The 25,193-nt window shown below is 37.1% G+C and overlaps 1 protein-coding gene across 2 annotated transcripts; it reads left to right on the forward strand.

The window, feature by feature from the left end:
• The first annotated feature begins 865 nt into the window (after positions 1-865).
• Positions 866-23,257, forward strand: TMEM237 (transmembrane protein 237). 2 transcript variants are annotated; one of them, XM_047085387.1, is made up of 13 exons: positions 866-1,057; positions 3,321-3,352; positions 3,969-3,979; positions 4,925-4,981; positions 5,924-6,064; positions 13,436-13,556; positions 14,297-14,454; positions 16,583-16,706; positions 17,228-17,419; positions 18,813-18,886; positions 19,545-19,638; positions 20,445-20,566; positions 22,540-23,257. In XM_047085387.1, exons 1-13 carry the CDS (start codon positions 1,019-1,021, stop codon positions 22,605-22,607), a joined length of 1,233 nt encoding a protein of 410 aa, XP_046941343.1. In that variant the 5' UTR covers positions 866-1,018; the 3' UTR covers positions 22,608-23,257. The 2 variants fall into 2 exon arrangements, with proteins under 2 accessions (XP_046941343.1, XP_046941344.1); XM_047085388.1 differs by lacking the exon at positions 866-1,057 and adding an exon at positions 1,736-1,834.
• The last annotated feature ends 1,936 nt before the right edge of the window (positions 23,258-25,193 follow it).

Here is a 25,193-nt window from a genome sequence, read left to right on the forward strand (position 1 = left end):
TGGTGTGGGGGCGTGGGTGTCTCCAGCATCTTGTAAAGGTGGTACACGAGTTGTGCCTTTCCATAATATTAGTCAGCTTTATTCACTCATAAAGCAGGATTTACACAATTTTAACAGATGCAGAATTCCAAACTGAATGACATTTCACTACCTGTTTAACTTGACTTCACATATGTGACACAAGATAAAGTCACAATAAACAAGATACAAGGGTAAGAAGTTAAAGAATCAAACGCCAAGTCAGTCAATGAGTGCCTCCTTCAGATGAAAACTCAGTCCGGTCCGGGTCAGCTCTGGTTGCTACCTGCACATTATGTTCAAGCAGTGGAGTGGTTTCTATTATGTTCAGAGATCAGTCTCTTTTTTTTTAATATTTCAATTGATATTTATTCATATTTGTCCATGTAAGGTAAAATGTTTTTTTCTCTTTTTTTTAAAATATAAAATTTATTGTCAAACTTGTTTCCATACAACACCCAGTGCTCATCCCAACAGGTGCCCTCCTCAATGCCCATCACCCACTTTCCCCTCCCTCTCACCCCCCATCAACCCTCAGTTTATTCTCAGTTTTTAAGAGTCTCTTATGCTTTGCCTCCTTCCCTCTCTGTAACTTTAGCCCTTCCAGACTTCTGGTTCTAGGGATGATCAGTGCCTGGCTCTTCTAGGCAATCTTGGCATTGCCGATTATCAGTTCTCGGTACCAACAGAGTGTTTTGGGTTTAGCGGTATCTATTCTCTGCTCACAGCCCTTGACTGCCTACTTGATTCATTTCTTCACTGCTTGACAAAAGTGATTCCACCAGGCTCACTACAGGGCTAACAGCGCCCCTCCCTAACTCTGACGCCTTGGTGGGCGGGGCTTGACACAGCTACGGCGGGCAGAGACCTGGCCCCCAGAGCTGCGGCCTAACCCGACACCGCAAAGCCCCGGCCTGACGCAGGTCCCGGAGGCACGGTCGCGGGAGCCAGGCTCGGGCCGCCGGCCGTTGCGTTGAGAGACCCCGTCTGGGAGAGCGCAATGAGGGCGGACTCGGGTCTCCGCCTGGAGGCCGAACCGGTGAGCGGCTCTTCGGCCACGGAAGTGGCAGCGGTGGAGGGTGCTGTCCTAACGCTTCAGCTGGCCCTGAGGCGGGGCCGTGCCTAGGGCTGGGGATAGCAAAGGGAGAGCACTGCCAGTGATGTGTGCGCGTCCACCCATTTGGTGCTCACAGGATTAGACTGGAGCGGGCAATAGAAGTTCTTCCCGACGCCGGGACCCGAACTCCTGGAGCCAGGGGAGAAGCAGGGCGTGAAGTTTCTGGTGGCCTGAGCGCCGGATGTTGCTATGACAACGTCTCTCTTCGCTGCCTTCCAGCCCCCTGCGTGTTCCCGGGCTGCCAGCGAGGTCTCTCATGCGGATTCCTCCCGGAGGGCATTTACCTGCCCAGGAAAGAGATCGCAGTTTCCTAGCGGAGACTTAATCATGGTCTTTTCCCACCTCCCAGGAACAAATCACTGCAACCACTTGGGAAACCATGGGTGGAACCGTGATTGCTGTCCTATGCCCGCTGGAGTCTCTTTTCCTTGGCACGTCAACCCCCACTCCGACGTCCCCTTTTCTGCAAGGCTAGATTGCAAAGGCCCAACCAGCTCCCCGCGCTTATCCTCGCCCCCACCTTGCCGAGAAGGGCTGAGCGCCACAGCAGCCAGTGCCGCGCAGTCCAATGACGCACGGCGCCTGCGCGTGGCCTGCCCGGGCGGGAGCGAGCAGGGGGCGGGGTGTGAGCTCTTCGAACCTGGAGGCTGAGCGCCGCGGGGAAGCAGGGTTTTAGACCGAATGGGAAAGAAGCAGGTGGTAAGCGAGCCTTAGTTATGTTTGAGCTATTAGGATTTTGTGTTCAGTCGAGCTGTCCTGCTTTTATGGGGCTTAAAGTTGGCTTTGTGGATGGGTGACACGTCATTTTTGCGGGACTTTTGAAATGTGGAACGTGTGAATTGAATCCTTGGACAGAACGCGATCCATAGCATCTTTACAATAGCGCTTTCTTATGACTATCGTTTTTTTTTCCAGTTGTAATTTTAACTACCAGATAGTATTAAGACAGACTGCTTTGTCCTAATCTCGTAGCATTTGTATTAATACACCGTTTGAACGAATGGATTGCTAAATGGAACGATCGTAGAACAAACTAAGAGTGTCTAAAATGTAACCCTTTTGAATCATGCCCTCTGCAAGGAACATGAGACAGTTGGGACATTAGATTGATTTTGAGGTATTTCTGTTAGTATTTTATTTTGAAAGATCGCAGAATGCTTCTCATCTCTAATCTCTGAACTGCAAACACTTTCTCTTATTCATGTAAAGTGGCATTTATAACGGGTGTGTGTGTGTGTGTGTGTGTGTGTGTGTGTGTGTGTGTGTGTGTGTGTAATTCTTTCTGCCGTAAAATGCATTCCTCATGCTGTATTCAGAGTGATTTCTTTAAAAAAGTGTGTTACTCTGTGACATACAACCTCCACTGGCTTCTCGTTTAATTAAAACAAAATCTGGACACCTTTTGTCTTCAAGACCCTAATGGTAGTGCCTGGGTGGCTCAGTCTGTTAAACCTCAGACCCTGGACTTGGGCTCAGATCATGATCTTACCCTTGGTGGGATCAAGCCCCTTGTTGGTTCTGGGCTGAGAGTGGGGAGCTTGCTTGGGATTCTCTCTCTCCCTCTCCCTCTGCCCTGACCCCACTCAGGTGTGCACTCTCTCTCTCAAAAAAATAAACTTAAAAAAAAAAAGACCCCAATTAATTAATCTGGCCCCTGCCTATCCTTTGTAACTGTGCTGCAGCTTTACTGGCCTTCTTTTAGCTGAAACACTGTAATCTCTCTTAAAAGCCTTTGTGTTTGCTCCCCTTTGGCTCCTTTCTTATACAGGTCTCAGCTCAAATATCTCAGAGAGACTTTCCCTAACTAAAGTAGCACTCCACATCCTCCCTCATTTTTGTGTGTGTGCGAGTGTGTGTGCATGTGTGTGCATGTGCATATGTGTAATCTTCTTATACTTAACTACTAGAAAGAAAGTTCCATAAAAGCAGGGATTTCTCTGTTTTGTTCATTAATGTAACTGTAGTCCTTAGGACACAGCCTGACATGTAGATAGAAAGGAGTAGTAGGAAGGAAGGAATTTTATATGAAATTTAGAAATTGTTAAGACAAATTTAGAATTGCCCATCTGATTCTCAGTAGTACTTCTTGGGTTTCATTTGATGAACAGGGTTATCAAAAGATTTGAAGTACATGAAGATGTTCTGAGGCTTTTACTTACAAGCAGTTTTCTTCTTCTCCCCATAGCGTCCTCCACGAGCCCTTCCACCTGTGCCAAGGTAAAAATAAGTTAGTTTTATTTTTTATTGAGTTTTAAAAATGTAAAATGAATAAAGTGAAAAAATTGACTAGTACAATTGCAAAATTATAATAATTCAGAGAAAACTTCTTGAAAATTTTAGAAAAGGCTTCCTAAAAGTTTAAAGGTAAACAATTCTTGAATCATTAGGATTACAGTTATAATTAAATGTTCTGTTTCAAAGCCTGAATGTCAACATGGTAAGATAATGGATCCATTCTGAATGTTTTAATGTCTTGTTTATAAGACTTTTGATCCTCTTTGGGTTGCTAGAATAGTTTCTTCAGTTTAAGCTGGTTTTAATCAGTGACAAAATAAGAATTCTTAATCTGCTTAATCCACTTTATTAATAGACAGTAGGTAATATGTATATGTAAGTTCAGAAACTATTGGGGTTATTTTGTTAACAGTTTTATTAGCTTTTTTACTTATAAAAATATGCTAGTTTATAAACTAGCTGGCTCTGTGAAAGCTTATTTTTAAATTTACAATGACTTAAGTCAGTTTTCAGTCTAACAATATAATAGATTTCTAATTAATAGTTTCTTTTTTTTTTTGTCTTTGTCCTAATTAAATTTGGTCGGTGTCATGTAAAGTGCTATTCAAGGTGAGTTAGTTCATCCTTAATGTAAAATTTTTAAAACTGGGAGTTCAAAAGTTAATTTGATTCCTTAATGTTTTTCTTAAAGTTGAATCTGAATGGTATAATTTATAATATTGCAATATACTTTTATCCTTTTAGCAAAATATCCTTATGACTGCAATTTTTTAAATGAAGGTTGATCTATAGCACTAGTTATATGAGTGATACTTTACCTTACAAATATGAAAGCACTCATTCCAGGATGGAGTCACCCACAACATGACCATTGGCTAGTTTATAGTTTTGTAATAGGGATGACATTGTCTTTTGTCTCATTTAATCAGGATAGACTGGGCTATGCTATACCAACCTCAAAATCTCTGACTTAATATCATACAAGGTTATTTCTGGTTAATACTTCTGGTTAATATTTCTAAGTACACCGTGGCAACAATCCAGGCCAGTTGCCTTTCACCACTCTTTGCTATGACGTCATGATTCAGGCTACTTCCATTCTGTGGCTCTGCCATCTTAACATACTTCAGCAAAGGAAGAGAAAGCTGGAGAGTTACTCACTAGCTCTTTGAATGTTTTGGCACATCAGTTCTCACAGTATATTGGCTCAACCCAGTCTCAGGCCACACCTGGGTGCAAGGGGGCTGGAAAATGTGGGTGATCAGATGAATATTTTGTGAGCCCACTTTTCTAGTATTAGAAATGTCACTGTTTCTTTCTTTCTTTTTTTAATGTCGCTCTTTCTAATATTACTGACCAACAGTGAGCTACTGGCATTATACTATAAGCTTTCTTTGATTTTGTCAAGTTCTTGCCTCCTTCCCCTAATGTGTACAAGTTGGCTGGACCTAGGGAAGAGAGGGAAAGGTCTTCCCTACTAAAAGTTCCTTTTGACTGCTCTCTGCATTAAAATTTAGGCAGCCTTTTCTGTTTTTTTGTGTGTGTGTTTTATAGGTGATATTCCCCTTAGTCGTCCTAAGAAAAAGAAGCCCAGAACAAAAAACACACTAGGTAAGAAGTTCTTTTTTTGTGGGGTCACAAGACTTTCTAGGACCTTAGGCATGACAAACATCACCAATGAGGTAGAGGCAAAGCCCCAGAAGTCCCAAGTCACTGCTGTGTTGAGGATAGAATCAAAGTCAGTTTAAGGAAGTGGAAGGTGATAGTGAGGAACAAGGCAGTGGGCAGCCTGAAGAGTGTCTAGAAGCATTCGTGGAATAAAGGATTGTACTACTTAAACTCTTACTTCCACAGCATTCTTGGACTCTTTGAGGTCTTTTATCCCTAGACAACGTAAATTGTCTTAAGCTGTGATTGATTTCAGACCCTTGAAGAGGATACTGGATTTAGAGACACAATGTCCTGGGATCCCTAATTTCAGTCAAAGAATCTCTTCATTAGCAAGAGTCTGAAGTCAAGGCCATATTAACCATGTGTTACAGGTTCTACAATAAGCAAGTTTTGTGAACTTTTTGTCTTAGTTATCCACTAATACTCCTGGATGTTCTGTCAGTAACTTAAACTCAGCATGTTCAGAATTCATCATTACCTTCAACCATAAATCAATTTTTTACTTCTCACAAATTTCTGTTAATGGAATCCCCCATTCTCCCAGTCACTTGGGCTCAAAACCTCAGTCAGCTCTAACTCGTCCCTCCACTCTACTTGCTGCCTGTTACAAATCTTAAGATGTGAAAATATCTGTGTCTGTATGTAGAGATATAATAAAAAACAAAAACCCTTGAGTATTGATTTGATATATTAACTACTGAATTTATTATAATTTATAATGTGATATAAGTGTGGGTTAAGACCAATTCTTATAGGCAAACGTAACAAAGGACAGTTAGTCATCATTTAGGAACTATTCTAGTTCCATTTTTTTTCATCTTTTTAAGACTCAGTGATCTTTGGTTAAATTATCCTGTTTTTTCCCATTCCACTTGTCTGCAGGTAGCGCTTCTTCAGAAGGCCTTGTTCAGGCTCCTGTTCATAAGTCATCTGAGGGGAGTGAGCCACCAGCTAAAGAATCCACAGAACAACCAAAAGAAGCTCCTGTTCCAAGGAAGCAGAGGAAGACGAGGCTACCTCTTGGTATGTGAAGAGACCAAGGTTAGGTTGTGATACTAGTTGTTATATTGGGGGTATGATTTAAAATTTCTCTGTTCCCATTTTTCCTCACCCGTATCCCTTTACTTTTTTCTTTCTTAAAGTTTTACCACTGGAGTAACTCTAATAGGTTAGGTCAAGAACCCTTTAGAGAGTCTCTTTTTTCATATTTCTGTATATTATGAGGGAAGGAATACAAATACGGGATTAAAACAGAAAGTTAAGATTTTGGTGTGTATAAGAATTTAGTATGTGATAAAATGGACATTTAAGATGAGTGGGGAAAGGATAGATTCAGTTAATACTGAATCTATGAACAATGCAATGAAAGAACAGTCATCATTTATTGAGTCTTGCTATGTCCCAGGCGCTATTCGCAAGGTAAACAAAATACTGTCAAATATCAAATTGGTAATGCTTTTTTTCAGATTATAAAATTTAAAAGTGTTAGATAAAACATATATACGCATATACATATATTACATATGTATACATATTTATACATATTATACATATGTATAAAAATTGATGAGGAAGGGGCACACTCATATACTGCTGCTAAGAGCGTAAATTGGTATAGCCTGTCTGAACTGCTAGAAATAGAAGTAACTACACTAGCCACAATAATTAAAGGATGGTAACTTCAGCATTATTTATAGGAGTAGAAACTGGTAATAACCATAGCTAACAAAGTGATACTGGCTAAATAAATCATATTTTATCCATTTAATAGAAACCAGGCCCCATTAAAAGGATTGTTAAGGTGAAATAGTGACGTGGAAAACCATCAGTAATATACTGTTGAGTCATTGTATTCATACATATGATACATATAATAGTATATACATTAATATACATACATACATATTAATATACATACATACATATAATAGTACATACATACATATTAATATACATACATACATATAATAGTATATATCAAAGAATTCTATTTTTGTAAAATATGTTGTATTAATTTCCCAGGGCTGCCATAACAAATTATTGTAAATGGAGAAACTTGAACAGAAATTTATTCTCCAACAGTTCTGGAGGATAGAAGTCCAAAACAAGGTGCCTGCAGGGCCATCCTCCCTCTGAAGGCTCTAGGAAAGAATCCATCCTTGCCTCTTCTAGCTTATGGTGGTTATTGGCAATCCTTGATGTTCTTTGGCTTGTGGCAATATAACTCCATTTTGTACACCCGTCTTCACATTTTCCCATATTTTCTGGTATAAGGATTTCAGTCATTAGATTTCAGGCCCATCCTAATCCAGCATGATCTTATCTTAACTTGATTATAACTGCAAAGACCCTATTTCCAAATAGAGTCTCATTCACAGGTACTGGGGGTTAGGACTTGAACATTATCTTTTGTTGGGGGACACAGTTCAACCCAGAACACATGTATATGCATGCATCTATATAGTAAAAACAATGGAAAGATATAGCAAAGGTAGGTTTTTTGGAAGAAGGAATTAGGGATGGTTTTTATTGTCTTTCTTCATTTATTTTTTACTAATTTTTTCAAATATTGAGCATTATGACTTTTATAGTAATTAGAAGAAAGATAATGGGTTTTGTTAGAGTAAAACAAAGGGAAGGAATGAGGATTGGGAGATTAGCTCTTTCCTACTAACATTGCCCCCTGATGAATAATTTATTACAAAGTAACTACCCTGACCAATTACTTATCCTCTTAGAAAATAGTAGGTCCTGATGGGATGGAAGAATTACAGGAGGAGAGGGTAGGAACTAGAAGAGTTCATAGTATGGAGCACAGTTTTTAGAGGCAAGTTGAAGTAGGATGCTGCAGTGCCCAGGGACAGTGAGTATTTATGAAGGGGAGAGGGCAGAAGAAGGCAAAAGAGACAGAAATGACGATCAGACAGTTTTATGATTTCTTTCATTACTGGCAGTAAATATAGTTGAATTAAAACTACCACCATAGTTAATTTAGTTAGGGTACAAATTTGAAAATCAAGATGGATACCAGTACCTAGTTTTACAATTTATGAAAAATGTATTTACAGAAATTGACCATTTTTATTTTATGTATGTATGTATGTATGTATGTATGTATGTATGTATGTATGTATTATTTTTAGTTAGAGAGAGAGAGAGTGCAAGCAGGGGAGAGGGGTAGAGGGATAGAGAGAGAGTCTTAAGCTGGCTTCACTCTCAGGATGGAGTTGAACGGGATGCTCAATCCCATGAAGCTGTGATCACGACTTGAGCCGAAATCAAGAGTTGGATGCTCACCTGACTGAGCCATCCAGGCGCCTCTGACTTGACCATTTTTAGAAAGTTATGGACCCAAAGAAGTTCTGGGCCAAAAAAGCACCTGTCACTGTCATTCCAGAATGTACTCATCTATGCAAGTCCAGCTTTCTAAATTTCTGGGTACTTAATTTTGTATGATTTTTATTTTGTTTCATCTAGATGATTATGGTATGCTTTACTTCTTTGGTATTTCCAGTTTGGGCTAAAGTGTTTTATTAAAATAGAATTCTGGGGGCTTTGAGGGTATTCCAGGAAGCCATTGCCAGTATTTTCACATTGGAAGAATAGCTAGCTGATGAGAAGACTCCATTGACTTACTTAAACTTAATACCCTGTGCTCAGGAAAGAGTTAATATAGCAAGCCTGAAACTGCTCTTGTTAGAAAGGCCTACTTGCATCTTCCTCAGTTTCTTTCATAAGCTTTCTATAGTTTTCAGCATATAGATCTTTTACTTCTTTGGTTACATTTACTCCTAGGTATTTAATGGTTTTTGATGTAATTGTAAATGGGATCGATTCCCTGATATCTCTTTCTGTTGTTTCATTATTGGTGTATAGAAATGCAACTGATTTCTGTGCATTGATTTTATATCCTGCAACTTTGATCAATTCCTGTATTAACTCTAGCAGTTTTTTGGTGGAGTCTTTTGGGTTTTCCATGTAGAATTTAATGTCAGTTGTGAAGAGTGAATTTCTTCTTTGCCAGTTTGGATGCCTTTTATTTCATTTTATTGTCTGATTGCTGAGGCTAGGACTTCTAATACTATGTTGAACAACAGTGGTGAGAATGGACATTCTTCTCATGTTCCTGATCTCAGGGGAAAGCTCTCAATTTTTCCCAATTGAGGATGATATTAACTATGGAGCCTAAGTGTTCATCAACTGATGAATGGATAAAGGAGATGTGGTATATATATACAATGGAATACTACTTAGCAATGAAAAAGAAAGAAATCTTGCCATTTGCAACAACACGGTTGGAACTAGAGTGTATTATGCTAAGCGAAATAAGTCAGTCAGAGAAAGAGATATTGTATGATTTCACTCATAAGTGAAATTTGAGAAACTTACCAGATGATCATATGGGAAGGGAAGGAAAAATAAGGTAAAAACAGAGAGGGAGGAAATCATAAGAGACTCTTAAATACAGAGAACAAATTGAGGATTAATGGGGATGGGGAAAATGGGTGATGGGTATTAAGGAGGGCACTTGTTGGGATGAGCACTTGGTGTTATATGTAAGCGATGAATCACTGGAATCCACCCTGAAGCCAAGACCACACTGTATACAACTAGCTTGAGAATAATTTAAAAAAAGAAAAAGAAAGGCCACTTGCAAGGTTGCCTCTTCAACCTCTGGAACATGGATGATAAGCAGTTCCCCACACTAAAATAAAACTTTCCCTAAATTATAAGGGTGGTTTGCTATGCATTTGTGTACACAATATGATTTATGCTGAACACCTGCTTTCCTTCTGGGAATCTGGAATTTTGGTATGTGCTAGGCAGGGAGTGCCTATGTAATCAGGTGCCAATAAAAGCCTTGGGTGCTGAGTTTAAATGAACTTTCCTGGTAGAGAAAGTGTCATACATGTCACAGCTTGTTGCTGGAGGAATTAGCGCATCCTGTGTGGACTCCATTGATAGATGACTCTTGACAGCTTATACCTGGTTTCCTCTGGACTTTACTCCATGTGCCTTTGCCCTTTGCTGATTTTACTTTATGTCATTTCACTGTGATACATTGTAACTATGAATGTAAGGACTGGTGAGTGTAATGACTTCTGAGTCCTGTGGGTCCGTTGGGTGAATATGTGATCTGTAGGTAATCTTGGGGCTCTCCCAAAACTCTAGGTACTGGATTACATAATTTTTCCCATATTTTTGGCATTACATTTTCTGTTTTTTTGGTGAGCATTTAGAGGTATAACATTATAAAAATTAAAAATTAGTAAAATGATGAAAAAATTTTGGTCTAATTAGAATTATTTTATTTTTTTTTTAATTTACACCCAAATTAGTTAGCATATAGTGCAACAATGATTTCAGCAGTAGATTCCTTAGTGCCCTTTACCCATTTAGCCCATCCCCCCTCCCACAACACCTCCAGTAACCCTCTGTTTATTCTCCATATTTATGAGTCTCATCTGTTTTGTCCGCCTCCCTGTTTTTATATTATTTTTGTTTCCTTTCCCTTATGTTCATCTGTTTTGTCTCTTAAAGTCCTCATATGAGTGAAGTCATATGATTTTTGTCTTTCTCTGACCGACTAATACTTAGCGTAATACCCTCCAGTTCCATCCACGTGGTTGCAAATGGCAAGATTTCATTCTTTTTGATTGCTGAGTAATAATCCATTGGATATATATACCACTTCTTCTTTATCCATTCATCCATTGATGGACATTTGGGCTCTTTCCATACATTGGCTATTGTTGATAGTGCTGCTATGAACATTGGGGTTCCTGTGTCCCTTCGAAACAGCACACCTGTATCCCTTGGATAAATGCTTACTAGTGCAATTGCTGGTTCGTAGGGTAGTTCTATTTTTAGTTTTTTGAGGAACTTCCATACTGTTTTCCAGGGTGGCTGCACCAGCTTGCATTCCCACCAACAATGCAAAAGAGATCCTTTTTGTCCGCATCCTCGCCAACATCTGTTGTTGCCTGAATTGTTCATGTTAGCCATTCTGACAGGTGTAAGGTGGTATCTCATTGTGGTTTTGATTTGTATTTCCCTGATGAGGAGTGATGTTGAGCATTTTTTCATGTGTCGGTTGGCCATCTGGAGGTTTTCGTTGGAGAAGTGTCTATTCATGTCTTTTGCCCATTTCTTCACTGGGTTATTTGTTTTTTGGGTCTTGAGTTTGATAAGTTCTTTATAGATTTTGGATGCTAACCCTTTATCTGATAGGTCATTTGCAAATATCTTCTCCCACTCTGTCGGTTGCCTTTTAGTTTTGCTGATTGTTTCCTTCGCAGTGCAGAAACTTTTTATTTTGTTGAGGTCCCAGTAGTTCATTTTTGCTTTTGTTTCCCTTGCCTCCGGAGACGTGTTGAGTAAGAAGTTGCTGCGGGCAAGATCAGAGAGGTTTTTGCCTGCTTTCTCCTCAAGGATTTTGATAGCTTCCTGTCTTACATTGAGGTTTTTCATCCATTTTGAGTTTATTTTTGTGTATGGTGTAAGAAAGTGGTCGAGGTTCATTCTTCTGCATGTCGTTCTCCAGTTTTCCCAGCACCACTTGCTGAATAGACTGTCTTTATTCCATTGGATAGTCTTTCCTGCTTTGACAAAGATTAGTTGGCCTACGTTTGTGGGTCCATTTCTGGGTTCTCTATTCTGTTCCATTGATCTGAGTGTCTGTTCTTGTGCCAGTACGATACTGTCTTTATGATTACAGCTTTATAGTATAGCTTGAAGTCTGGGATTGTGATGCCTCCTGCTTTGGTTTTCTTTTTCAAGATTGCTTTGGCTATTCAGGGTCTTTTCTGGTTCCATACAAATTTTAGGATTATTTGTTCTAGCTCTGGGAAGAATGCTGGTGTTATTTTGATAGGGATTGCATTGAATATTTAGATTGCTTTGTGTAGTATCGACATTTTAACAATATTTGTTCTTCCTATGCCGGAGCATGGAATCTTTTTCCATTTCTTTGTGTCTTCTTCAATTTCTTTCATAAGCTTTCTATAGTTTTCAGTATATAGATTTTTCACCTCTTTGGCTAGATTTATTCCTAGGTATTTTATGGTTTTTTGTGCAACTGTAAATGGGATCAATTCCTTGATTTCTCTTTCTGTCGATTCATTGTTGTTGTATAGGAATGCAACCGATTTCTGTGCATTGATTTTATATCCTGCTACTTTGCTGAATTCATGGATAAGTTCTAGCAGTTTTTTGGTGGAATCTTCTAGGTTTTCCATATAGAGTATCATGTCATCTGTGAAGAGTGAAAGTTTGACCTCCTCCTGGCCGATTTGGATGCCTTTTATTTCTTTGTGTTGTCTGATTGCAGAGGCTAAGACTTCCAATACTATGTTGAATAACAGTGGTGAGAGTGGACATCCCTGTCTTGTTCCTGACCTTAGGGGGAAAGCTCTCAGTTTTTCCCCCTTGAGGATGATATTAGCATTTGGGTCTTTCATATATGGCTTTTATGATCTTGAGATATGATCCTTCTATCCCTACTTTCTTGAGGGTTTTTATCAAGGAAGGATGCTGTATTTTGTCAAATGCTTTCTCTGCATCTACTGAGAGGATCATATGGTTCTTGTCCTTTCTTTTATTGATGTGATAAATCATGTTAATTGTTTTGTGGATATTGAACCAGCCCTGCATCCCAGGTATAAATCCCACTTGGTTGTGGTGAATAATTTTTTTAATGTTGTTGGATCTGGTTGGCTAATGTATTGTTGAGGATTTTTGCATCCATGTTCATCAAGGAAATTGGTGGTCATGATCACCCCATTTTTAGTGGGGTCTCTGGTTTTGGAATCAAGGTAATGCTGGCTTCATAGAAAGAGTTTGGAAGTTTTCCTTCCATTTCTATTTTTTGGAACGCCTTCAAGAGAGTAGGTAGGTGTTAACTCTTCCTTAAATGTTTGGTAGAATTCCCCTGGAAAGCCATCTGGCCCTGGACTCTTGTGTTTTGGCAGATTTTTGATTACTAATTCGATTTCCTTACTGGTTATGTGTCTGGTCAAATTTTCCATTTCTTCCTGTTTCAGTTATGGCAGTGTATATGTTTTTAGGAATTTTTCCATTTCTTCTAGATTGCCCATTTTATTGGTATGTAATTGCTCATAATATTCTCTTATTATTGTTTTTATTTCTGCTGTGCTGGTTGTGATCTCTCCTCTTTCATTCTTGATTTTATTTATTTGGGTCCTTTCCTTTTTCCTTTTGATCAAACTGGCTAGTGGTTTATCAATTTTGTTAATTCTTTCAAAGAACCAGCTTTTGGTTTCATTGATCTGTTCTACTCTAATTAGAATTTTTAAAGTTTTCTTGTCTTATAAGTTTTATACGTTTTCTTTCTATATTGTAGTAACTTGAAAATTTAATATACTTTATTTTCAGAATTGGAGACTTCCTTTGCCCAAAAGAAGGCATCCAATGCATCTTTATTACGAAATGAAAATGGTATTCATATGGAGCCAACTGAGGAGGTGGTTATTCAGAAACCTCGAAGGAAGACAAAGTAAGAATTATGTGTCCTTCTAAATATTCTTCAGGGACACTATGCTACTTAATTCAGAGCTCTCAAGTTGTAGGTTTGGATTAAGTCATATTAAATACGGTAATTAAGATTACAAAAATATCAGTTAAACCAACCTAATGATAGATTTGAAAAGAATAAACAACTGCAAATGTAAAATACTATACTTAAATTAAAAATTTAGGAGCTATCTCTAAAAAAGACGAACATCAATAGAAGATATTATATGAATAGCAAAAAGTTAGATACTAAACATACTGAAATTTGAAGGTAATATTAATAAAATGGGCTATTGTGATATATTTTCTCATGTTAATAGAATTCAAATTGTGATTATTTCAGCAATAAAAAAAATGTGTATTTTAGCATAGGAAATTAAGTCTCGGATAAAATAGAATGGGATACTTTAAAGAAGTTATATAACACTATTGTTTGTTTTTGGAAATTACCCAATAAATAGTGATCAATATTTGTATACAATCCTATCATTTTTAATTTGGAAAGAACCTTACAAATCTAGTTCAGTCACTTCATTTTCCAGGTGAGAAAACTGAGGCCCACATAAATATATGTGACTTGCTGCACATAACAGTTAATAATCCATTTGAGTAAAACCAAATTTCTCAATTCCCAAGTCTAGAGCTCTTTTACAGGTACCTCCTTATGTGTGTCTGTAAAAATACAGTAATAATCCATTTTTCTTACATTCTTCCTGATTACAGGAAAACCCAGCCAGCAGAATTACAGTATGCCAATGAACTAGGAGTAGAAGATGAAGACATAATTACTGATGAGCAAAGCAGTCCAGAACAACAGTCTAGATTCACTGTGCCCACTGGCATTAGCCAGCCTGTAGGCAAAGTGTTTGTGGAAAAAAGCCGTAAGTACTTCCTTGTGTTTGAATATGAGCTTTTTAGGAATGATACAAGGATATCCTTTTGCCTAGGAATTATATTTCTGGAAATCTGAATTAAGGAAATAAAAATATGAACAAAAATTTATAAACAAAGCTAACCATCATACTGTTATTCTTGAGAGTGAAAAACTGCAAACAATATAAATATAAAATGGAAGGGGCATTATTTCAGTCAGTTATGGTGTGTCTGTATAATAAAATCTTCCATACCATTAAAAATAGTGTTTACAGAGAATTTTTAATTTCATGGAAAGATTTAAAAATTTTTTAATTTTTTTACTTTTGAGAGTGAGAGAGAGACAAAGAGAGACAGAGCATGAGTGGGGGAGGGGCAGAGAGAGAGGGAGACACAGAATCTGAAGCAGGCTCCAGACTCTGAGCTGTCAGCACAGAGCCCAATGTGGGACACAAACTCGTGAACCACGAGATCATGACCTGAGCCGAAGTCCGATGCTTAACTGACGGAGCCACAGGCGCCCCAATTCGTGGAAAGATTTAATGAAAAATAAACATACGCACACATATGTAGTTTGAGTTCAACTGTAGAAAAATGTATAGGACAAAAGACTAGAAGGAAATATGCCAAAATATTAATGTTGGTTGTTTCTGGGTTATGGGATTGTGGGTAACTTTGAAAATCTCCCACCCACTTTCACCCATTTCTTTATTTTTTGTTGTACTTTACCAGTTTTCAATAATGATGGTGGTGCTGGTGGTAGGGCAGATAATGATATGATTTTTATAATTACAAATAAATGAGAGAAAATACATGATGGTATTACCATATTAAATAAGAAATACAGTGTTGTAGCTCCATATTCTTTCTGACATTGATTATAAAACTCCATTTGCAGTGTTTAAGAAAAACATATGGAAAGCATGATCATGACCACACATATCCCATGAATATGCTATGAATATGCTGCTTAAAGAACTCAAATGAAAAATAAACATTGGTATTAAAATTTATAATTTAGATTTTATGTAAATTATTTTAGGATTTGTATTCTATAAGATCTCATGTGAGGCATCTTGGAGTTCTTAGCCAGTGAGAGACTTGTGATCCCGAGAGGCTGACTTAGACAGGGTCTTGAAGTAGGTTAGTGCAGAACTGGGACTTGAACTGAGGTTATATGACTATTCTAGTCAAGCATTTTTACTAGTATACTCTGTTGGTTTTTAATTTACTTCTGTTTTTAAGCAATATCGCTCAATCCTCACTTTTAAGCAATGTCTATTTTTTATAGTCTGTTTTTAAGCAATGTCACTGAATCCTCATTTTTATTCTTGTTTCCCTTAGCACAGAAACTTCCCTCCTAGAATAACTGACCATAAAAGACACCAGTTGCTTGCCCAGAAGTTGTCTTTTCTGAGGGAAAATTAGGTCTTGCACCTCTGTCTTTCATCCTCCCAAATACTTGACAGCCAGATTTGGCAAAGATAATGAAATGGAACCTTTCCTGCTTCCTGAGGTCTGTTTGTGGATTGGTAGATCTACAAGAAGGAGCCTTGTCAACAGTAAAAGGATAATGCTCTGCTCACACAGTGTTGTGGTGCTGACACTTGAACGGATACTTGTCACAGGAATTTTATGTTTATAAAACAACCCCTTTCCACTCTGTCATCACAGAATGCCATGCTACACACACTGGCATTTTTTCCTAAGAAATTTGAAGTGTTTTCAAACATTGACTTAGCTTTATAGTGTTGGCATTTGAACTTTAATAAACTAACATCTCAAAATTAGAATATTTTGGATTATGTCATGTTAAAGGTTTCTAGACTTTGTTCTGGGTGGAAAGTTCATTATTTCATTAAATGTAATTGATTTCCAAAACTGTTACTTTAACATCTATTTTGGGATGAGAAGGAAATATATGGACTTTGTTTATTTTTCTTAAAGATAAAAAAATAGTATATTTAAGCAACCAAAAGAGAAGAGCCTTCTGAAATCGGGACTGGATCAGGGAGAGTTTTTAGATAGAAAAACCACAAAATCTCAGTCTGAGGGTTCTTACAGTGTGAAATAATGTAAACAGCCTGCCAGGGTTCAATGTTACTAGTTGTTGACAAGTGTGTAATGTGTTCTTAGGGAGATTCCAGGCTGCTGATCGTTCAGAGTTGATAAAGACCACAGAAAACATAGAGGTGTCAATGGACGTGAAGCTTTCCTGGACGACCAGAGATGTTGCACTCTCAGTGCACCGGGCTTTCAGGTGACTGCTTTTGTTGGACTTTTCTTAAAACAGATGTTCCATAATTTTTTTAAAAATAAGTCTTGGGGTGCCTGGGTGGCTCAGTCGGTTAAGTGGCCGACTTCGGCCCAGGTCATGATCTCGCGGTCCGTGAGTTCGAGCCCCGCGTCGGGCTCTGTGCTGACAGCTCAGAGCCTGGAGCCTGTTTCAGATTCTGTGTCTCCCTCTCTCTGACCCTCCCCTGTTCATGCTTTGTCTCTCTCTGTCTCAAAAATAAATAAACGCTAAAAAAAAAAAAAAAAAAAAAAAAGTCTTGATTGTTCTATACTGTGAACAAAATTGACAAAATAGTAAATAGGTATATTTTTTAAAATATTTAATTGGAGTTAAATCATCTGCCTATCAGTGTGATAAAAAGAAAAAGCTTGGTTTTAGTTTTTTGAAATGTTGAGTTTTATTCTTACATGTGAAGAGATTTAAAAAATATTTTAGCTTTTTACTTTAGTAATGCGTGTGTAATAATTAAACCCTTTTCCATTCAGGATGATTGGTCTCTTTTCCCATGGCTTCTTGGCTGGCTGTGCTGTGTGGAATATTGTTTTCATATATATTCTGGCAGGAGATCAGCTTTCTAACCTCTCAAACCTTCTGCAACAGTATAAGACCTTAGCATATCCATTCCAGAGTCTTCTCTACTTGCTTTTGGCTCTAAGTACAGTTTCAACTTTTGACAGGTAAGATTATTGTGACTGCACATCCCTCTAACTTTTCTTCAGAAATGTTGAGCATTGTCCCTATGACAGTTTTCAAAAGAGAATTAATATTAATTTGAATTTCTTTTTAAAAGCCAGTCTGTTTCCGTTTTTGGGGGGCAGGAGGGGATGGGAATACTCTCAACAAAAGCATCTCGCAAATCTAAACCCATTCCAGCATCAACTCTGAATTTAAAATTTCTTCCAAATATAGTCAATGAAAACAGTTCCAAATATCATCTTCCAAATCATCTGAATCAGGTATAGGTGAGACTCTGGGTATTGTATGAGTTTCCTAGGTTTCCTGTAACAAAGTACAGTTGACCCTTGAAAATCTCAGGGGTTGGGTGTACTGACCCCTTGCAAGTCCAAAATTGATATATAAGTCTTGACTCCCTCAGAGAACTTAACTAATAACCTACTGTTGACCAGAAGCCTCACCAATAACATAAATACCACATATTTTGTATGTTATATGTATTACATACTGTATTCTTCTAAAAAATTAAGCCAGAAAAAACAAAAGTTATTAAGAAACTCATAAGGAAAATACATTTATAGTACTGCACTATATTTATTGAAAAAAATCTGCGTGTAATCGGACCTATGCGGTTCAACCCTGTGTTATTCAAGGGTCAATTGTATTACAAACTGGGTGGCTTAAAGCAACAGGGATTTATTCCCTCTCAGTTTGGGAGGCTAGAATTCTGAAATCAAGGTGTTGGCCAGGTTGGTTCCTTTCTGGAGGGCTGGATCAAGAGTCTCTTCCACATCTTTCCTTAGCTTCCAGTGGTTGCTGGCAATCCTTGGAGTTCCTTGGTTTGTAGGCACATCACTCCAACTTCTGCTTTTTTTGTCACGTGATGGTCTTCCCTTCTCTCCTCTAAGGACGCCAGTTGTATTGGGCCCATTCTAATGGCCTCATATTAACTTGATTACATCTGTAAAGACCCTATTTCCAAATAAGGTCATATTCACAGGAAAAGGGGGAAGGGGCTAGAAGTTCAACATGTCTTTGAGAACACAATTCAACTCTTTAAGAAAAACAGCAACTTAAAGCCTAATGATATGGGTAATACAAAGAGGTAGAATCTAATGAAATTTTGCAGTTCATTTTTAATTTAATTTGTTAAGAATGTCTTAACTCCAAAAGAATATTGACTAAATATTAATCTAGTTAAATGTTTTATGTGGCTTTTGTAAATAAAATATTCTTTCATGTGTGTTTATATAAACTGTAGCCACTTAAAGCTTAATAATAGACAATGTATGTGGTAGCATTAGAATAGAGAAGGAAAAAAATGATAGTCAAGAGAGTACAGTTTTGTGAGAGGTTTATGAATGCACTGTGACAAGCGGATTTTGTATTTTCTAGGATCGACTTTGCTAAAACATCAGTAGCAATCCGACATTTTCTTGCCCTGGATCCTACAGCTTTAGCATCTTTCTGTGAGTAAATAGTTTAATTTGATAATTGTGTAATACTTGAATTACACTGTAATTTTGAACCAAGAAAAGTTTAATTTTACTTTTAGAAAGATTTTATGTTATTGCTACTTATAAACATTACTTATAGATGTCCAGTGGAATTTGCAATTAAAAAAATATGATAGGTATAATTTTGATAGAATTGTTTTCCAGTACAGGTTGATCTAGATAGCTTTTAAAAGCTTGATTTGTCTTATATTTTGTAATGTTTCAGTTTTGTATTTTCTACTTGATATTAAACAGATTCAGCTGGCATGGCATTTCAGTAACAAATACTATTTTATACCTTTTTGATAATTTGGAATACATTTTGTTCTACATTATGAGAGTATTAATAAAACTAGTTTTAAGACCTTGAGTAAGTAATTTAATTTCTTAAGAGACCTTTAGGTTCTTATAATTTCTAATGATGAAATAATGAGCATCTCAAAATACCCTTCTGCATCTATATTCTTGAAAATTAAAATAAGGTTAGCCAGCCTATTGAAATTGATCAAATGAATTTCTTTTATGTCATCATTCCCCAAAGTATAGAGTTTTGACCTTAAAGTAATCTATAAATTCAAAATAAACTGGGTTGTTAAAAATACATTAGTAATTTCATTTGTCTTTTTCTCAGTGTACTTTACTGCTCTTATATTATCTCTGAGTCAGCAAATGACAAGTGACAGAATTCACCTTTACACACCTTCTTCTGTTAATGGTAGCCTCTGGTAAGAACTCACAATAGCATTAGCAATTGTTGATGTAAAATAACAGCAACAACCGGAGTAATGGTACTGTTCTTATCCTTCTACTCTCTTACATGTTTTCATTTAAAAATAATAATGAAGGCCCTGCTTTTGTTTCCAAAATTATGGTAAGAAAATACCCTTTACCTTGGTTAATGGATAACGATTGCTATTTGATTGCATTTTTAATGAAATGTACTCTTTTTATAAGTCTGTTTTAAATCTATTAAGTTACGGTTGTAAGATCAGTCATAGACCATGAACTGGAGAAGCCTTGTACCTTTGCCCCCAATCAGGGGCCTAATACTCCAGAATAGTGATGGGAGTGGGTAGCTGGGATGCAGTCAGAAATGCTGCTAGAAAGAGAACAATCTAAGGAGAACCAGCCTCCACAGATCAGTGGCCAGTCATGAAGCTGACAGGTGAGTTGAGAGTCAAGTTCACAAAACTGAGAGGGGCAGTCTTTTTTGTGAGAGTAGCTAGGGACATGAGTAGCACCACAGTAGATGGAAGGGAAACCTAGAAAATTTGTTTGGCGATAGAGTTCAGTAACCTTTGAACCTTTATTCTCATGGTGTGTGTGTGTGTGTGTGTGTGTGTGTGTGCGCGTATTTATATATATATATATATATGGTATATTTTATAGGGAAATTATATGTTGTATACTTATTTCATGCTTGTTGTTTCTCTAGGTGAGAACTAATTTTTTTTAAAGTTCCTTAAAGAGATATATTTGGATATATGAACTTAAATGAAGATATTTCTAATGAGTGTTTGTGTGTCTTTAGGGCAGCAGGAGTTGAGGAACAGGTTCTCCAGCCGTGGATTATAGTGAATCTGGTGGTGGCCCTTCTGGTTGGACTATCATGGCTTTTTTTGTCTTACAGGCCAGGCATGGATCTTAGTGAAGGTATTAAAGAAGAAATAGTATAAGAATATCATGAAATCTTTTGACTTTATAAATTTTCTTTTATTGAATATAGCTTATAATATTCTGATAACAAAGCTGTGTTTAAAGTAAAATAATGAAAGAAGAGTAACAGTAAAGTGGTGAAACAATGCCAGGAGAAGCAGTGAGAGTCTAAGAGAGTTGGAGCCCTAGAGTACTTAGTGAAAGTCTTCTGTGGCCCATGTACATATTTATATTTAGGAGGTAATTCTTCTCTTGGAACCCTTCAAGTATTTTATAGTCTTTGCTCTTCATTTCTTTTGATCTCCTTCTGATCAAAGTATCTCTTAATTTGAAATAAATCATGCTTCATCTATGTAGCTTTTATCAGACATATTCATTCTTACCTCCTCTACCTGGCACAAATTCTTAACCCTTCATTGTCTAATGGAATATGTAGTAATCCTAGCTTTAGTGTGCTTGGTGGAAAGTGAGATTTACTAATCTATTGTCCCCAGACCCTTTTTGGAACATCTGGAGAAGGGGAATCATATTAGCAACCTGATAGCCCTTGAGAACTGCTCTAGGAACTGCTTAGTATTTCTAGTGTAACTTGTATTTCTTTAGCAGATGTTCCCGAGTCTCACCCTTGAATCTCTTTGATATTTTCTGGACTTTGGTTATTTATTCTTGATTGGTTAAATATCCTGAGCCTTTGTGATTTGATCAACTAATTATAACCTCAGAAGTCTAAGAATTGAGAATCTTTCCAATATTTCCATTTGTAAAAACTAACTCTGGTATATTCTTATTCACAAATGTACCTTTTGCATCATAATTCTCATGTTCCTTCACTGAATATTCTGTTGCTTTGTTCCTTTTGGAGTATTTAAAGTATATTTACAAGTTGTCTGAGGCTTTATGTATTTTGCTGTTTCCTATTTTCACTCAGCATAGTTTTGTCATTCAAGGAATTTTTCATGTAATATTTATATTGGAGGACTTTATTTTACTAAATTCCTAAGGTCTTCTTTTTCTTTATGTCTTGATATTTTGATAAATTACACACCTATATGCTAAGTAATAGTTTACATGTAGAAATGTCAACTAATAACATTCCACACTATGATTGGGATTGAAGCTGGATCGAGCTGGCTTTGTGCAGATTTCTGGGATCCTGCTCTCTTTTAGGGCCGTGTGAGTCATAAAACATTTTTACTTCTATGTGGATAAAAAGTGTAAATATAAAATGAGGATGATAATAACTTGCTTATTGGGTTGTTATGGTGATTAAATGGGATAAGACATTTAAGATAAACGGGCACATGCCTCGTGTCAGTCCCAAGTCCTTGCTCTTCATCTGCCCCTCCCTTGTAGGTTATCATGGTCACTATAGAATTAGACCTTTTAGCTGTTTAATAATCCCAGGTTCTCTAAGTGACTTAAATTTTCTGGTAAGCATTATTGTCTCCATTATATATGTTTTATTTTTCAGTGGTTTACAGTACATTTAAAATTTAAACATTTTAAAATGCACTATTTGTACATTTGTCATTTACTTGCCTTTTATTTATTTTTTAAAAGTTTATTTATTATTTTGAAAGAGAGAGAGCAGCATGAGCAGGGGAGGAGCAGAGAGAGATAAAGGGAGAATTCCAAGCAGGCTCTGTGCTGACAGTATGGAGCTTGCTTGGAATTCTCTCTCTCCCTCTCTCTCTGCCCTTCCTCTGTTCTCTCTCTCTCTCTCTCTTTCTCTCAGAATAAATAAATAAACTTAAAAAAAAAGTTGGATGCTTAACTGAACCACTCATGTGCTCCTCACTCACCTTTTAAATCAGATTTCATTATTAAAAATTCTTATTTGTACTTGAGAGTTTTCTTTATATGTATTAAATATGTCAATATTTTGAGAATCTGTTTATAACTAAGCTGTAAACTCTTTTTGAGGTACTGGGAAACCATTTTGAGTAAGATCTGTTCATTTTCTCTCCCAGAGTTGATGTTCTCCTCTGATGTGGAAGAATATCCTGAAAAAGATAAAGGACTCAAAGCTTCTTCATGATGCCAGCTCACCTTCAGAATAATAATGACCCAGTATTTAGAATTTTTCCTATTCTTGTTTTTAAATGTATTTTTATAAGATGTGTGCAGGTGTATTTGGAATTGATTTTTTGATTATATAGTACTGAAAATTTTCTCAAGATTATGGAAAATGTAAAAATTGTATCTGCAATTCATACCCAAACATTAATCTCTCTAGCATTATCATCTTAAAGACAAAGGAGGTAATGAGCTAGAAAACAGCAGGTGAATGTGTTTATTTCCTGTTCTCTCAAGTTAGTTGCATTTATAATCATTACCTTGAAAAGCTCTAATACAGAAAAAAACATTAGTGTTACAAAATATATATCAGGTTTAAACATAAAATTTAGGGAGTAGGGAATAAGGGGTCAAAAGGCCTTTATGTATTTTTAATGTCTTCTTACTGAATAAATTAAAATATGAAATTTGTCTTTTTTGAAACTGGCTTGGTGGTTGTGATTATATATCATGTAATAAATATACTGTAATTTAGCTTGAAAGATGCTTTCCTTCATAACTAATAAAATGTACCTCTTCTGTTCGAAAAGTTTCATATTGGAACAATACCAAAATAAAGAGCTTTTGCATAGCAAAGGAAACCATCAACAAAATGAAAGGCAACCTACTAAATGGGAGAAGATATTTGCAAATATTTGATATATTTGATAAGGGGTTAATATCCAAAATATGTAAACAACTTCTACAACTCAACACCAAAAAACAAATAATCTATTTAAAAAATGGACCTGAATTGACATTTTGCCAACAAAAACATACACATGGCTAACAGATACATGAAAAGCTGGTCAACATAATTAATCATCAGGGAAATGCAAATCAAAACCACAAATGAAAAGTCACCTTACATCTGTGAGAATGGCTAGATTCAAAGAGACCAGTGATAATAAGCATTGGGGAGGATGTGGAGAAAAAGAAACACTTGTGCGCTGTTGGTGGGAATGCAAATTGGTGTAGCCACTGTGGAAAACAGTATGGAGGTTCCTCAAAAAATTAAAAATAGAACTACCATATGACCCAGTAATTCCACTACTGTGTATTTGCCCAAAGAAAACAAAAACACTAATTCAAAAAGATATATGCACCCCTTGTGTTTATTGCAGCATTGTTTACAATAACCAAGATAGGGAAGCAACCCAAGTGTCTATCCATAGATGAAAGGATAAAGAAGTTGTGGTATAAACATGGAATTGAATATTACTCAGCCATAAAAAAGAATGAAATCTTGGCATTTGTAGAAACATGGATGGACCTAGAGGGTATAATGCTAAGTGAAATAAGTCAGAGAAAGACAAATACCATATGATTTCACTTGTATGTGGAATTTAAGAAACAACAATACAAAAAAAGAAGACTCAAATACAGAGAAGAAACTGGGGAGGTGGGTGGGAGGATGGGTAAAATAGATGAAGGGGATTAAGAGGTGCAAACTTCCAGTTACAAAATAAGTCACAGGGATAAGAAGTACAGCATAGGGAATACAGTCAATAAAATTGTAAAAATGGTGACAGAGGATAACCATACTTATAGTGGTAAGCACTGAGTAATGTATAGAATTGTTATATCTTTTTCTTGTACACCTGAAACTAATATAATACCGTATATTAATTATACTTCAATAAAAAAGTTTTATAACCACAAAAGTTTTTTTTTCCCTTAAAAACCCATGCCAGTTTTCCCTTTTCTGGCTGCACATCAGAATAATTTAGGGAGCTTCAAAAAACATGTAGCAAAAGAGAAGCTGAGTGGAACAAGAATTCAGGGAAATAAATGAGAGACCTGTGAGCTTATTGAGAGATCTCAGTTGACCTCTACACTGCCCTTTCCTCTGCCTCTTTTTTTGTGCAACAAGAAATAGGAGGAGAAATCACCACGCCTTTTCTCAAGCTCTCTGTCAGAGACATCTCTGGATGAGGAAATCCCACTCTTGAGATGTGCCCTGCATGGAAAAAGGTCTCTTCAGAGCCGTATTCATTGGTGCCTCAACTGGTATGAGACCCTAGAGCTTAAGACAATAACAAGAGAGACTCTCCATGGGAGGCTATATCTCAAAGGCTATCAAGCACATCAATAAAGCTGTTGGGCCTGCCTGATTAGCAAGCAACTGAATGTTGTGGAACGGAAGAGGACTGACCAATTGACTAGGGGTGGATGGCTCTAAGAATAGGTCTAAATTTGGTGCGAGCACCATATTAGAAATATCTTGCCTGGGAGACTGGAGCTGCTGAAAAGGGGATTCCCTGTGCTGACACAGAATTGTGAGTCTGCTGGCAATTCTGAAGTCATCCTGCCAGTTCCAGCTTTTGCTGTGATCAGGGATGGTTATGCTGGCAACAGGCTGGTGGTGCAGAAGTTCGTGATCCCCCCTGTCAGCAAACTTCAGGGAAGTCGTTCATTAGCTCTAAAACTTAACACACCTGAACAAATACCATCAAGGAAATATGAGAAAACCAGTGTAGGGGATTGTGGTAGGCTGGATAATATTCCCCAAAGATGTTCATCTCTTGATCCTGGAATGTTACATTGGCAAAAGGGATTTTGCAGATGT

Source organism: Lynx rufus, unplaced genomic scaffold (assembly GCF_022079265.1).
Source record: "Lynx rufus isolate CCGP_SWC_20201006 ecotype Redwood Valley unplaced genomic scaffold, mLynRuf1.p SCAF_2, whole genome shotgun sequence".
Taxonomy (NCBI): domain Eukaryota; kingdom Metazoa; phylum Chordata; class Mammalia; order Carnivora; family Felidae; genus Lynx; species Lynx rufus.